This window comes from Labrus mixtus, chromosome 18 (assembly GCF_963584025.1).
Source record: "Labrus mixtus chromosome 18, fLabMix1.1, whole genome shotgun sequence".
Taxonomy (NCBI): domain Eukaryota; kingdom Metazoa; phylum Chordata; class Actinopteri; order Labriformes; family Labridae; genus Labrus; species Labrus mixtus.
Genome location: NC_083629.1, coordinates 20,851,252 through 20,863,636, shown reverse-complemented (window position 1 = coordinate 20,863,636; position 12,385 = coordinate 20,851,252). Strand labels below are relative to the sequence as shown.

The window sequence follows — 12,385 nt, the reverse complement described above, 5'->3', positions numbered from 1 at the left end:
AAAATATGAATGGCTTTCTAGACTGGAGTCACAAGCACTAAACAGAAAGTATCACATTCTTAAGGACAGGTCCAAGAAAAGTCACATGTCTTTAAGACCCTGAAAGCTGGCATCAATACGGGTCACTTTCTATCGCAGTCAGTTTATCATCTTGTTTGATAAGTTGAACACAAAACACTCTCAGAGTTTCCAGGGGGATTGATTTGCAGACAAAAATCTAAGTTCAAATTAATACAAAAGTGGCCCTCATGGCCTAGCGGTTAAGTTACAGTAAAGAGGTTTTAGTCCTCCAAGCAGGTGGCCCAGGTTCAATTGCAACCTGCAGCTCCTTCTCCGCATGTCATTCCACAACCTCTTTGGGTCAAAGACAAAAAATTAATCTTAAAAAGCAGTAGATGCAGTGAATTGAGAGGCTGCAGGCTTTCAAGGTCTGGAACTTTTGTTAAAAAATGAATGAAATCCTTAGAGATTGTCAAATAGTTGCTTTTCATTATTTTAAGGTCAATCAACAAATCGAGCATTAGAATCATCTTTGCATGTTTAATGCTAACCATTAAAGTCCCATGGATTTTGAACGTCTTAAAATGCTTTAACATTCTGTATATTCTAGGTGTATTTAAGTGAAATGAAGAACCCAAGGATATTGGTTTTGAAGTTTCAAGGCGAGTCAAGCTTTCAGGGAGTCGGAGCATTTAGACCCAGATCTAAATGTCTCTCCTCTGCAGCTTTGATTACTACCCGGCTGCCCCTCAGTATCTGGGCTTTCTTATCGGCACAGTAAACAGTTATTGTTTTGCTGAAAACGAGACTGCTTTAGTCTGTTTCCACAGATTGTAAAGTTCAGTCAAACAATGTTGCTTCTGGAATAACATCTAGCAAATGTCCCCTGCAGCACATCGTGGCTGAACAGCAGGAACACAAACAAAACAAAATAAAAATTCACTAACTCCGTTGTTTTTTTTTTTCTTCTCCACAGTCCGATTATGGAAGCGTTCGGGAATGCAAAGACAGTTTACAACAACAACTCCAGCCGCTTTGGGAAATTCATCCAACTTCACTTCTCTGAGGGCGGGAACATCCAGGGAGGCTGCGTCATCGACTGTATCCTTTTATTTATAGACCTGACTAGTGTATTTGTTTGAAGTTAAGCAGGACTTTCGTTTGATTTTACTTCTGCAAATGATTCTATAAGCTGTTGTTGTTTCCTTGACTCTTTCTTTCAGATCTACTGGAGAAGGTAAATCCATCCCTGCAGCTTGGGTTTCAGGTTTAAATTCATTGGGCACGATCGGTCAGCTTTGCTTTGTGAATCATAATGAAATGTTAATCATGGCTTTGCGGCATTGATTTTTCTGTAGAACCGTGTGGTACGACAAAACCCTGGAGAACGAAACTACCACATCTTCTACGCTCTGCTGGCGGGAGCTAACAAGGAGCAAAGAGGTTTGGAAAGAAATCATTCAAATATCTGTACCATCTTTTAAAACAAAGAAATTACTTTAGTGTCATTTGAAACATTTTGCAGACTTCATCTATAAAGTCAGTGCGTCTGTTTTATCTTTGCACAAACATTTTTTTATTTATTTCCTCCATCAGGCCAGTACTTCCTGGAGGAGCCTGCAGAATCTTTCCACTACCTCAACCAATCAGGATGTCTGAAGGACAAGAGCCTGAATGACAAAAATCTGTTTAACAGTGTCATGGTCAGTGTCACTGCGTTTCTTTTTTTTGTTAAATAGATTGTAATCATGTCAAAATGTTGATAAATCTGCTCTTCTGGCAGAATTGATAAAAGTATTTACTATATAATACTCAAACATATAATCCATCTGGTAGCTGGAGTTAGATAGAGCCTGATGCAGAATCAGAACCATACTACAGTCCATCAAAAAGTGTCGTTAGAGTGATATAAGCACCTCTGCAGTTAAAGGGATCTCACCTCTTTTCTCTGTGCGTTTGTGTAGGAGGCGCTGAAAGTGCTCCAGTTCACAGAGGAGGAGATCAGAGACATGTTCAAGCTGCTGTCGGGAGTCTTACAGCTGGGAAACATTGAGTTCATGACTGCAGGAGGAGCCCAGATCACCACCAAGCAAGGTCAGACGGGCAGAGCAGCGCGAGGCAGGAAGAGTAAAAACTTGAATAAATGCATTGCAGGGTAGTGTAACGCATCTTTTACCGTCTCTCAGTGGCCACTAACGTCAGTGAGCTGCTGGGCTTGGACGCCTTCCAGCTGTCTGAAGTCCTGACTCAGCGCTCCATAATCCTCAGAGGAGAGGAGATCTGCTCCCCGCTCACTATAGAGCAGGTCAGCACACACAAAACACACATGCAGTACATTCATTCTCGCCTTTCTTGATCGATCACACACACACACACACTCACACATCCATCCTCCTTGGTACAGGCCGTGGATTCCCGGGACTCTGTTGCCATGGCGTTGTATTCCCAGTGTTTCTCCTGGATCATCCTCAAGATCAATCAGAAGATCAAAGGGAAGGAGAACTTTAAATCCATCGGCATCCTGGACATCTTTGGCTTCGAGAACTTCCAGGTCAGAAATACACAGCGGCCTTTCTGGATGTTTTATTTAATATGAGCCGACCACATGGAGATATTTATTTTTTTTGCCTTTCAGGTGAATCGATTCGAGCAGTTTAACATAAATTACGCCAACGAGAAACTTCAGGAGTATTTCAACAAGCACATCTTCTCCCTGGAGCAGCTCGAGTACAACAGGTAAACCTCTGCAGAGCGATCAGAACTAAACCAACAAAGGCTCATGTACAGGACAAGTTGTGTTAGAGAAACATCAACACTGTGCTCAGGAGTCATGTTACAGTACACCAGAGTATAACTGCTCGGCTTTAACCTCCACAGGGAAGGTGTCCAGTGGGACGCCATCGACTGGATGGACAACGCAGAGTGTCTGGACCTCATAGAGAAGGTAGTCGATGGATTGTTTTCTAAGTAACATCAATAATGTTTACATCTGTAATGAAGACTGTTTGCCTGGGCCCCTGAAAGGCCCAGTAAGTGGGCCCTCCCAGGATATGATTTAAATCAACGTATGTGCATTCGATAAGTAGTGCGAGTGCTAGCCTCCTGGCTAACATTAGCTTCCTCTGGGCCCGCTTATGTCAGTCACATTAAAAAAAAAAGGTTTATGTCATTTGAGCAGGGTGTTTACATTTTGAAACAGGATACATTTTCTTGAAGCAACAACAAATGAAATGTGTGTTTTTGTTGCTTTAAGAGTTAATTGTGAGTATTTAGGTGTAAAATAACATTTGGTCATTGTTGCTTAACATTAGGTTTGACCTTGTTCTTGCTAACCCTCCATGGTCCCCCCTAATGCGACTGGGCCCCTGAAAGCGTTCCCCTCTATCCCCCCCCTTATTTGCATCCTTATCTGTTAGTGCAGGATTTTGTCCCTGCAACTGAATATATTCTATGCATCTGACTTTGAGGTTACAAAACAACCATGGTATTTTTTTGCCAAAAGCTCTGTAGACTGATTGATCTTAAAATACTTTTTCTGAACCAGACGTTTGGTCGCAGCGTGTTAATGTGAAAGCTCCTCTTACTGGGCGTCCGCCTCAGACGCTCTCTGTGGAAACTGATCTAATAATATCAGACCGATGTCTTAGAAAGTGGTGTTGATTTCTTACAGCTGATGTAATAACATTATTGGTGTTTTTTTATTTTTTATTCCTGTCATTTAGAAACTGGGCTTGTTGGCACTTGTGAATGAAGAGAGTCGTTTCCCCAAAGGAACAGACTTCACTCTGCTGGAGAAGCTGCACAGCAGGCACTCTGTGAGACACTTGCACTATATGCACTGTGCTGGTTTTCTACACCAACTTTGATTAACTTTATTTGTGCATTTTTCCCCGTCTTTTGCAGACAAACCCTTATTATGTGAAGCCCAGACTGGCTGACCATCAGTTCGGTATCAAACATTATGCCGGCGAGGTGAGCCGTGAGAAACCAAACCGTTTCATTTTTTTAACCTTCTGTGTGTGTTTTTTTTTTTTTGTGTGAAGCCTTGGATCTTAATGATACATCTCTGGTGTTTTCTCAGGTCCTGTATGATGTTAAAGGAGTACTAGAGAAGAACAGAGATACCTTCAGAGACGACATCCTGAACATGCTCAAGGACAGCAGGTACAACAATCACACCAACAAACTACTTAATCGAACCAGAAAAAAGACCAGAAATGTGTCTTATTTGAGTAAATAAAATGTTTTTTAACGAGGTGTTTGCACATCCAGCTCTCTCATGAAGTAGGTGACGACAAACTATCACTTGAAAAGAAAAAATCCTGCACACTACTCTTGCTAATTATCACCAATTTATTAGAAATAATCACAACATTTCAGTCCCTCTGAACCTCTGTCAAGTGGGTCACTGACAAAGGTTCGGGATTTTTTATTTTCAAGCAAATAAAAGAAAAAAGCCTTGAAATGACAATCTGAAGATAAAGAAGTTTATCTTCCTAATATCAATCTCCAATCAGATTCATACCATGTTTAGTTACATGTCTTTCATTGCAATGTTATTTATACATCTCTGACACAGAAGTATATTTCTGTCAGTGTCTGAGAAAGTGAAACAGATAAATAAGTCTGAGGACTCTGAAATCCCTCAAAATGATTTAGAACATGTCTGAAAGTTTTTCTCTTGCTAGTCATTTAATGTGACTCAAACAACGAGTGACAATGACGGTTAATACTTTCAAGAAATGGAAACAAAAAGCTGTTTTAATCCGTCATGTATCCTTCATGTATCATTTGTGTTTCTGTGGCCTCTCAGGCTGGACTTCATCTACGACTTGTTTGAGAAGGTCGGCAGCAGGAACAATGAGGAGAAGATGGGAACGGCCAGGCGCAAACCTACTGTGAGCTCCCAGTTCAGGGTAAGTGATCCGAGCAGTATGACATCATTACATGAAAGTATCTAGAACCTTTCAGATACATTTTTTGATTTTTGAAGGGTGTTTTTAATAAAAACCCTGTGAATGCTGCAGCCAATCAGAGCAATGAAAAGTGCAACATAAGCTGCTATGTGAAGAGGCTGTTTCTAACATCCATTTCAGAAGTGCTTCATAAATACACACAGATGTATGACGTGATTAAATAGCAGCAATTCATATTTATATGCACCATGAACTATCGGGTACCCCCTTCATGCATAACAGGGGGGGTCAGGTGGGCTGAAGGTCTGTCTGGACAGGAGGAGGAACAGACTCATCTGCCAGAGAGAAAAAAAAAGGAGCTTAAGATTTATCTGGTTCCCAAAGTCACCAACACACAAAAGTATGTTGAAACAAAGGGTCAAAGGGTCAACACCACAGGGAGCTGAGGGAAAAGTCATCGGCTAAAGAAAAAAAGCCTGTCTTTAAAATATCTGACATTTGACAGCTACACATTTAAAGACCCTGGAAACTAAATATTTGCATTACTTCCTGGTTCATAACTTAAGAAACGGATTGATTTTCACGGTTTTTGTTGATTTCTGTTCTGTCACTTTACCAAGAAATGAATCAAGAAAATGTCTCAGGCATTCTGAGACACAATAGATGCAGATGTACTCTTTTAAAATGCTAATTTTGATTAAACGTTTTTTTTCTCTTCCTTGAAACAATCATTAAAGGACTAACTTTTGTCATTTCCTGAACAATTTTGATCTTCTCTCTTCATCTCCTCAGGACTCCCTACACTCTCTCATGGCCACTCTGAGCGTATCAAACCCCTTTTTCATCCGCTGCATTAAACCAAACATGGATAAGGTCAGTCCTCTGTCATTTCATACAGTCACACTAATACAACTCTCAAACGATCTTTCATTTTGTGTTAAATTATCTCTCTTGTCTGACCTGTAGAATCCAAGTAAGTTTGACCCTGAGGTCGTCCTGAACCAGCTGAGGTATTCTGGGATGTTGGAGACCGTGAAGATCCGTCGAGCCGGCTTCCCCGTCCGCAGAACCTTCAAAGACTTCTTCTCCCGGTAACAGCCTCAGTCTGTGTTTGGATTTGAGTTTCTTTTATACAAAACTCTTTCTCATTTCTTTTCCCCTTTGGGTTGAAATTGTTTGATCTCTCTTTTGTTGTCTCTCACACTCTCTCTTCTTTCTGTTGTGCCTGCCAGATATAAGATCATTGCCAAAGACAAAGTAGCAGCAGCAGGAGATGATAAGAAGAAAAGCACGGACCTTTTGCTCAAATATGACAAGACAAAGAAGGTGTGGCAGTTCGGCAAGACAAAGGTAAGTTTTAGAAGTCTTTCACAACTTCCCTTTAAATCTCTGGACCGCTAGACGTGTTAAACCAAAACCCATGACTGTTTCCATTACCTTTCAAATAAGGGTTCTTCGTTATGAATTAACCCTTCACCTTCGTTCTCAGGTGTTTATGAAAGAATCTTTGGAGCAGCTTTTAGAGAAAGATAGAGATGAAGTCCGACGCCAAGCTGCCATGATCATTCGCGCCCACCTGCTCGCTTTCTCTGCCAAGTAAGACCATCCATTAGTATCTGAAATGTTCACATTCACAAACAGAGCGTGCACCTGCTTAAATGTATTTTCTTTTCTGTTAAATCCACAGGAAGTATTTCAAGCGCGCCCGTGCAAGTGTCATCACCCTCCAGAAACATTTGAGGCGGCACATTCAGCGCAGCAAGTTTGTGAAACAACGCAAGGCGACGCTGGTGCTGCAGAGACACAGGCGAGGTCAGGTGGCACGCGCACGAGTCCGGAAGATCAGGGAGGAGAAAAAGAAGAAAGAGGAGGAACAGAGGAGGAAAGAGGCGGGGGAGAAGTCGACACCTGGTGAAGGGGAGCAGCAGGAAAAGGTGGACGGAAAGGCTAAATCATCGGACGAAGACGCTGGTGATTCTGTGAGTTTTTCTTCATAAAGCAAAATAAATATAACTCTAAAAGACGTTGTATTTATGGAATATTTGATGCTTAATATGTCTCTGCTTTCTTCTCTTCTTCTTCTTCTTCTTCTTCTTCAGGAAAGTACCCGGCAGATGGAGGAGATCCTGCAGCTGGAGCGAGAGATCGAGCGCCTGCAGAAAAAGAGAGAGGACGAGGTGTCCCAGCTGTGCGAGTCCTCCAAACAGGAGCTGCAGCTGCGCCGCGACGCCGAGCTCAAGCGGATGAAGAAGGAGGCGTCCCGCAAGGCCACGCAGCTCATCGACCTCCTGGACTTCGGAGGCGTGGATCCCTCACTGGGCGCGGCCGCCGCCAAGCCTGCTGCTGCTGCTGCTGCTGCTGTGGCCAAAGCCCCAAAAGCCGTGAACGCCAGCAGAGGAGCGTCCAAAGACGAGGAGGTGGACGAGGGGTTTCACGCCGAGGAGGAGTGCATCCCCCTCCCGGACTTCCCTCCTCCTGCAGAGACCGACACTCCCCTGGATCAGGAGATCTTCGCTCACCTCCCTCCTCCCCCGCCTGCTTTTGCAGAGGGGACAGTTCCTCCTGCTCCTCCGCCTCCGCCTCCTCTGCCAGCGGACGGCATCCCTGATGCTGGAATCCCTCCTCCTACTCCTCCTCCTCCTCCTCCTCCTCCACCTCCACCCGGAGACGGTTCAGCTGTCCCTCCTCCACCGCCGCCGCCTCACCCTCCTGCGGGAGACGGCGAGAAGAAAGAGGGAGCCAAAGCAGCAGAGCCGGAGAGGAAGGTGAGCATGGTGGAGAGTCTAGGGGACGGGGACGAACCGATCTACAGCATGCCGGCCGACACCGAGTCCGACTACGACCAGGAGGAGGAGGACGGGTCGGTCACGGCGGGAGACGACAGCTCCGTGTCCGGGAGCAACCGGGGGAGCGCGGCCGTGATGGACGAGGAGCATCCGAGGAAGTCCACCTGCACAAACGCCAGCATCGAGTCCTACAGAGGCAGCTCTGACTCTGTGAGGACACACACTCACATGCGTCCTTACATGCGTGCACGCAGATATGTATGAGCAGCTACACACAGACAAGTGTACTATTTAAAAAAAATAAAAAATGTCCCTACTCCTGCAGTTTTCTTCTTCATCTTTCTTCATATAAAGAAATATTCATATCTTTTTTTTTTTTTGATGCAGTATGCGGACAGTGACGACGAACACGACGGCATGATGGACACCGATGAAGAAGTCACTAACGGCAGAGTGACCTTGCTTAATGGAAACGGGCCGCCATATTTCCACGGCTACCTCTACATGAAGGGTGTGTGTAAACGTCATATTGTCTGAGTCTTCAAAAGGTGATCGTCTAAGAATTTATTTGTCACGTTTTTCCTCCGCTCCCTCAGCCGGTCTGATGATCCCGTGGAGGAGGCGTTGGTGTGTGTTGAAGGATGAAACCTTCATGTGGTTCCGGTCCAAGCAGGAGTCTCTGAAGTCGGGCTGGCTGTACAAGAAGGGGGGAGGCCTCTCCACTCTCTCACGGAGGTTGTTGTAGTTTTTACTGAGTGCAGCCTGCATGCTAATCGAATCAAAGTGCCGTCTGATGCAACTCATCAGCAGTTAGTTCGAAGACATTTCACTTCAACGATACAGCTGTTACCATCTGGAAATAAGATCCTTCAAACTATTCAGACTTCTAGTTAAAGACCGTTTTCTGCTTAAGAGTATTTTTGTGAATCTGTCTCCAATAAGAATCTGATAATAAGACATTCTGACTCTGATTCTGAAGTAAGCTCCTGTGAATAGTTGAGGCGTTCCTGTGTTTGTCTAACCTGATGGTTTTAACCTTCTGCAGTGCCGGACGACTTCAGCGTCCAAATCCAGCTGATGAACTTTGAATTTATCGAGATTTTACTTTCAGAGTTAAAAAAATCAACCCTTTAAAATGTATATCGACTGTAACCTTCATGAAACAGACTGCTTAGTGTTGTAGTACTCGAAATCTTTTCTTGGTCTAAAGACCGGTCTCGACGCCACTTTTTGAAGGTCTCAGTCTCGTCTCGGAATTGAAGCGGCTGTAACCTTCCCTGTGTTACGGTCTAAGTGAGTGACACGCCCCCTGCACATAAGATGATGATTTTTGGTTATATTTACGGTCTCGGCCTTGACTCGGTCTTGATCCCTAAATGTCTCGGTCTTGGAGCACTCCAGTCTTTGGTATGTCTTAGTCTCTCTCTCCCTCTCTCTCTCTCTCTCTCTCCCACTCGCTCTCTCTCTCTCTCTCTCGCTCTCTCTCTCCCTCTCTCGCTCTCTCTCTCCCTCTCGCTCTCTCTCTCCCCCTCTCTCGCTCTCTCTCTCCCTCTCGCTCTCTCTCTCCCCCTCTCTCTCTCCCTCTCGCTCTCTCTCTCTCTCTCGCTCTCTCTCTCCCTCTCTCGCTCTCTCTCTCTCTCTCTCCCTCTCTCGCTCTCTCTCTCTCTCGCTCGCTCTCTCTCTCTCGCTCTCTCTCTCCCTCTCTCGCTCTCTCTCTCTCTCTCTCTCCCACTCGCTCTCTCTCTCTCTCTCTCTCGCTCTCTCTCTCCCTCTCGCTCTCTCTCTCCCCCTCTCTCTCTCCCTCTCGCTCTCTCTCTCTCTCCCACTCGCTCTCTCTCTCTCTCGCTCGCTCTCTCTCTCTCGCTCTCTCTCTCCCTCTCTCGCTCTCTCTCTCTCTCTCTCTCTCCCACTCTCTCTCTCTCTCTCTCCCACTCTCTCTCTCTCTCTCTTTCCCTCTCTCGCTCTCTCTCTCCCCCTCTCTCTCTCTCTCTCTCTCCCACTCTCTCTCTCTCTCTTTCCCTCTCTCGCTCTCTCTCTCCCCCTCTCTCTCTCTCCCACTCTCTCTCTCTCTTTCCCTCTCTCGCTCTCTCTCTCCCCCTCTCTCTCTCTCTCTCTCTCTCTCTCCCACTCTCTCTCTCTCTCTTTCCCTCTCTCTCTCTCTCTCTCTCTCTCTCCCCTCTCTCTCTCTCCCCCCCTCTCTCTCTCCCCCCCTCTCTCTCTCTCCCACTCTCTCTCTCTCTCCCCCCTCTCTCTCTCCCCCTCTCTCTCTCTCCCACTCTCGCTCTCTCTCTCTCCCACTCTCTCTCTCTCTCCCTCCCTCTCGCTCTCTCTCTCCCACTCTCTCTCTCTCTCTTTCCCTCTCTCGCTCTCTCTCTCTCCCCCTTTCTCTCTCCCCCTCTCTCTCTCTCCCCCCTCTCTCTCTCTCCCACTCTCGCTCTCTCTCGCTCTCTCTCCCTCTCTCTCTCCCCGGTTTCTGAATCCATCCGTTGTCCACTCTATCAAATAAAGGCATAAAAAGCCCAAAAAGAAAAAAAAAAAATGAAAATCATCCAAAATATACATTTTATAAATGTATTTATTGTGGGTTTTTTCTATATAAATGAGTTAGATTGAGTCACATGCACCTTCACATTGTCTGGGTTAGACTGTCTCTGCCTTTGTTTTCATTGTGTCTCATTCCTCCTCAGAAACTGGAAGATGCGCTGGTTTGTGCTGAGGGACAATAAGCTGATGTACTACGACAACGACAGCGAGGAGAAACTGAAGGGAACCATCGACATCAGAGCTGCCAAGTAGGATATCTGAACCTCCAAAACACACTCGCCTCTTTACCATCCCTCTGCTGCATCCCTAACACCCATGCACCGTTTGTGTTCCTGCAGAGAGATCGTGGATAATCACGAGAAGGAGAACGCTCTGAACATCGTGACTGATGAGAGGACTTATCAGGTGTTTGCTGAGTCACCCGAGGATGCAAGGTGTGCTGGAGACACGGAAGGATTTATCAGTAAAAAAAAGCTCCTTCTTGTGTCTGAGTATATGAACATATTCAGATTTTGTTTTTTGTGCTTGTGTGCAGTGGGTGGTTCAATGTGCTCAAAAAAGTACGAGTGTGCACACCTGAGCAGCTGCTGGAGATGTCCCACGAACAGGCCAACCCAAAGAACGCTGTGGTGAGTCTACAAACACGACAGAGATATGACGTTATGACGTTTTTTTTAATGTAAAATGTGTATTGTTTTGACATCCTAATGCCATGCCTTGTTTTAACAAAAGCTCTTTTGTTTAAGTTGTCTGTTAAAGGAACAGTGCACAATAATGAAGCTTTCTTTGTTCTCCTTTTCTCTTTCAGGGAACTCTTGACGTGGGCCTGATTGACTCAGTCTGTGCTTCAGATAACCCTGATCGGTAAGTCTGCTCAATCAGCATGAAAGAAAAAGCTCATTCATATGACAGGTGAAGCACTGTTTTGTTTTTGGCAATTTCAAAATTGCTTGCAGCAAACAATAACAGTTGACATCAGTTCTTCAAAATGAAAGAGATAAAAACTCCATCTAATCTAGGCTTGGGCTACATTTTTACCGACTTACACTATTAATAATTGAGTGTCAAATGACCATGTTGCAATGCCACTGTGTCTTTAATTACAAAAAAAGGAAGTATGGACAACAGGAACGCGAGGAATACAAAAGAGGAATCCGTCCTGCATCTTGTCCCATCTCCTCTTGTCCCGTTTTTCTTTTGTAACATAACAATGAGTCAGGTCTTTTACCTGCTCTTTTGTGAAGCGTCTCAAGATAACATTTGTTGTGAATTGTCGCTATACAAATGAAGATTTATTGAAAAGAAAAACCTTTTAAAACCTAAATTTGAACATTTGACACAAGCAGACCTGCGCTCTCTTTGTTTCTGTCATGTGGTAAATCTGAAGAAAAAAAAAAAAACACAACCATCTATCTCATTACTTAAACTAAAATACCATGTCCTCGGACCCTTTCAGGCCAAACTCCTTTGTCATCATTACGGCCAACCGTGTGATCCACTGCAACAGCGACACACCAGAGGAGATGCATCACTGGATCAGCCTGCTGCAGAAACCCAAAGGAGACGCCCGGATCGACGGCCAGGAGTTTCTCGTCAGAGGTGGGACTGGAGATTTAAGGAATGTGTTTTCATTTTAAAAGCTTTAAAATAGGGTCAATTATATTCCCCTCTCTCTCTCTCTCTCTCTCTCTCTCTCTCTCTCTCTCTCTCTCTCTCTCTCTCTCTCTCTCTCTCTCTCTCTCTCTCTCTCGCTCCGTCTCGTAACCTTTCAGGCTGGCTCCAAAAGGAGATGAAGACGAACGCTAAGAGCACCTCCCTGAAGCTGAAGAAGCGCTGGTTTGTTTTGACGCACAACTCTCTGGATTACTACAAGAGCTCAGAGAAAAACTCCTCCAAGATGGGAACTCTGGTCCTGAACTCGCTGTGCTCCATCATTCAGCCGGATGAGCGGGTGCACCGGGAGACGGGTGAGCAGAGAATATAATGAGGGATTAGACATGCGAGGTTAGGAACCAGATGTAAAGAGAAGGATGTGTTTATAGGAGCATGTACGTACACGTAAAAGAGGAGAATTAGGATGTCCTTCCCTATAATGTAATCATTTTATTTCGTTCCTTTTTGTCGCCCCCCCCACAGGTT

General features: G+C 44.9%; 1 protein-coding gene across 1 annotated transcript in view; it reads left to right on the top strand.

Moving 5' to 3' along the window:
* myo10l1 (myosin X, like 1) overlaps positions 1 to 12,385 on the top strand; it is a 54,687-nt gene that overhangs the window by 31,384 nt on the left and 10,918 nt on the right. The window contains exons 6-33 of the mRNA XM_061062816.1: positions 977 to 1,101; positions 1,224 to 1,237; positions 1,359 to 1,443; positions 1,597 to 1,703; positions 1,965 to 2,094; positions 2,187 to 2,305; positions 2,405 to 2,551; positions 2,636 to 2,736; positions 2,878 to 2,944; positions 3,723 to 3,815; positions 3,904 to 3,972; positions 4,082 to 4,164; positions 4,814 to 4,916; positions 5,709 to 5,789; positions 5,883 to 6,007; positions 6,149 to 6,266; positions 6,406 to 6,512; positions 6,604 to 6,895; positions 7,016 to 7,912; positions 8,090 to 8,213; positions 8,299 to 8,437; positions 10,390 to 10,494; positions 10,585 to 10,680; positions 10,782 to 10,875; positions 11,055 to 11,110; positions 11,703 to 11,845; positions 12,019 to 12,213; positions 12,383 to 12,385. The exon at positions 12,383 to 12,385 is cut by the window's right edge and continues 155 nt beyond it. Coding sequence (XP_060918799.1) covers positions 977 to 1,101; positions 1,224 to 1,237; positions 1,359 to 1,443; positions 1,597 to 1,703; positions 1,965 to 2,094; positions 2,187 to 2,305; positions 2,405 to 2,551; positions 2,636 to 2,736; positions 2,878 to 2,944; positions 3,723 to 3,815; positions 3,904 to 3,972; positions 4,082 to 4,164; positions 4,814 to 4,916; positions 5,709 to 5,789; positions 5,883 to 6,007; positions 6,149 to 6,266; positions 6,406 to 6,512; positions 6,604 to 6,895; positions 7,016 to 7,912; positions 8,090 to 8,213; positions 8,299 to 8,437; positions 10,390 to 10,494; positions 10,585 to 10,680; positions 10,782 to 10,875; positions 11,055 to 11,110; positions 11,703 to 11,845; positions 12,019 to 12,213; positions 12,383 to 12,385 — 3,818 coding nt within the window. The remainder of the gene's footprint in view (positions 1 to 976; positions 1,102 to 1,223; positions 1,238 to 1,358; positions 1,444 to 1,596; positions 1,704 to 1,964; positions 2,095 to 2,186; positions 2,306 to 2,404; positions 2,552 to 2,635; positions 2,737 to 2,877; positions 2,945 to 3,722; positions 3,816 to 3,903; positions 3,973 to 4,081; positions 4,165 to 4,813; positions 4,917 to 5,708; positions 5,790 to 5,882; positions 6,008 to 6,148; positions 6,267 to 6,405; positions 6,513 to 6,603; positions 6,896 to 7,015; positions 7,913 to 8,089; positions 8,214 to 8,298; positions 8,438 to 10,389; positions 10,495 to 10,584; positions 10,681 to 10,781; positions 10,876 to 11,054; positions 11,111 to 11,702; positions 11,846 to 12,018; positions 12,214 to 12,382) is intronic.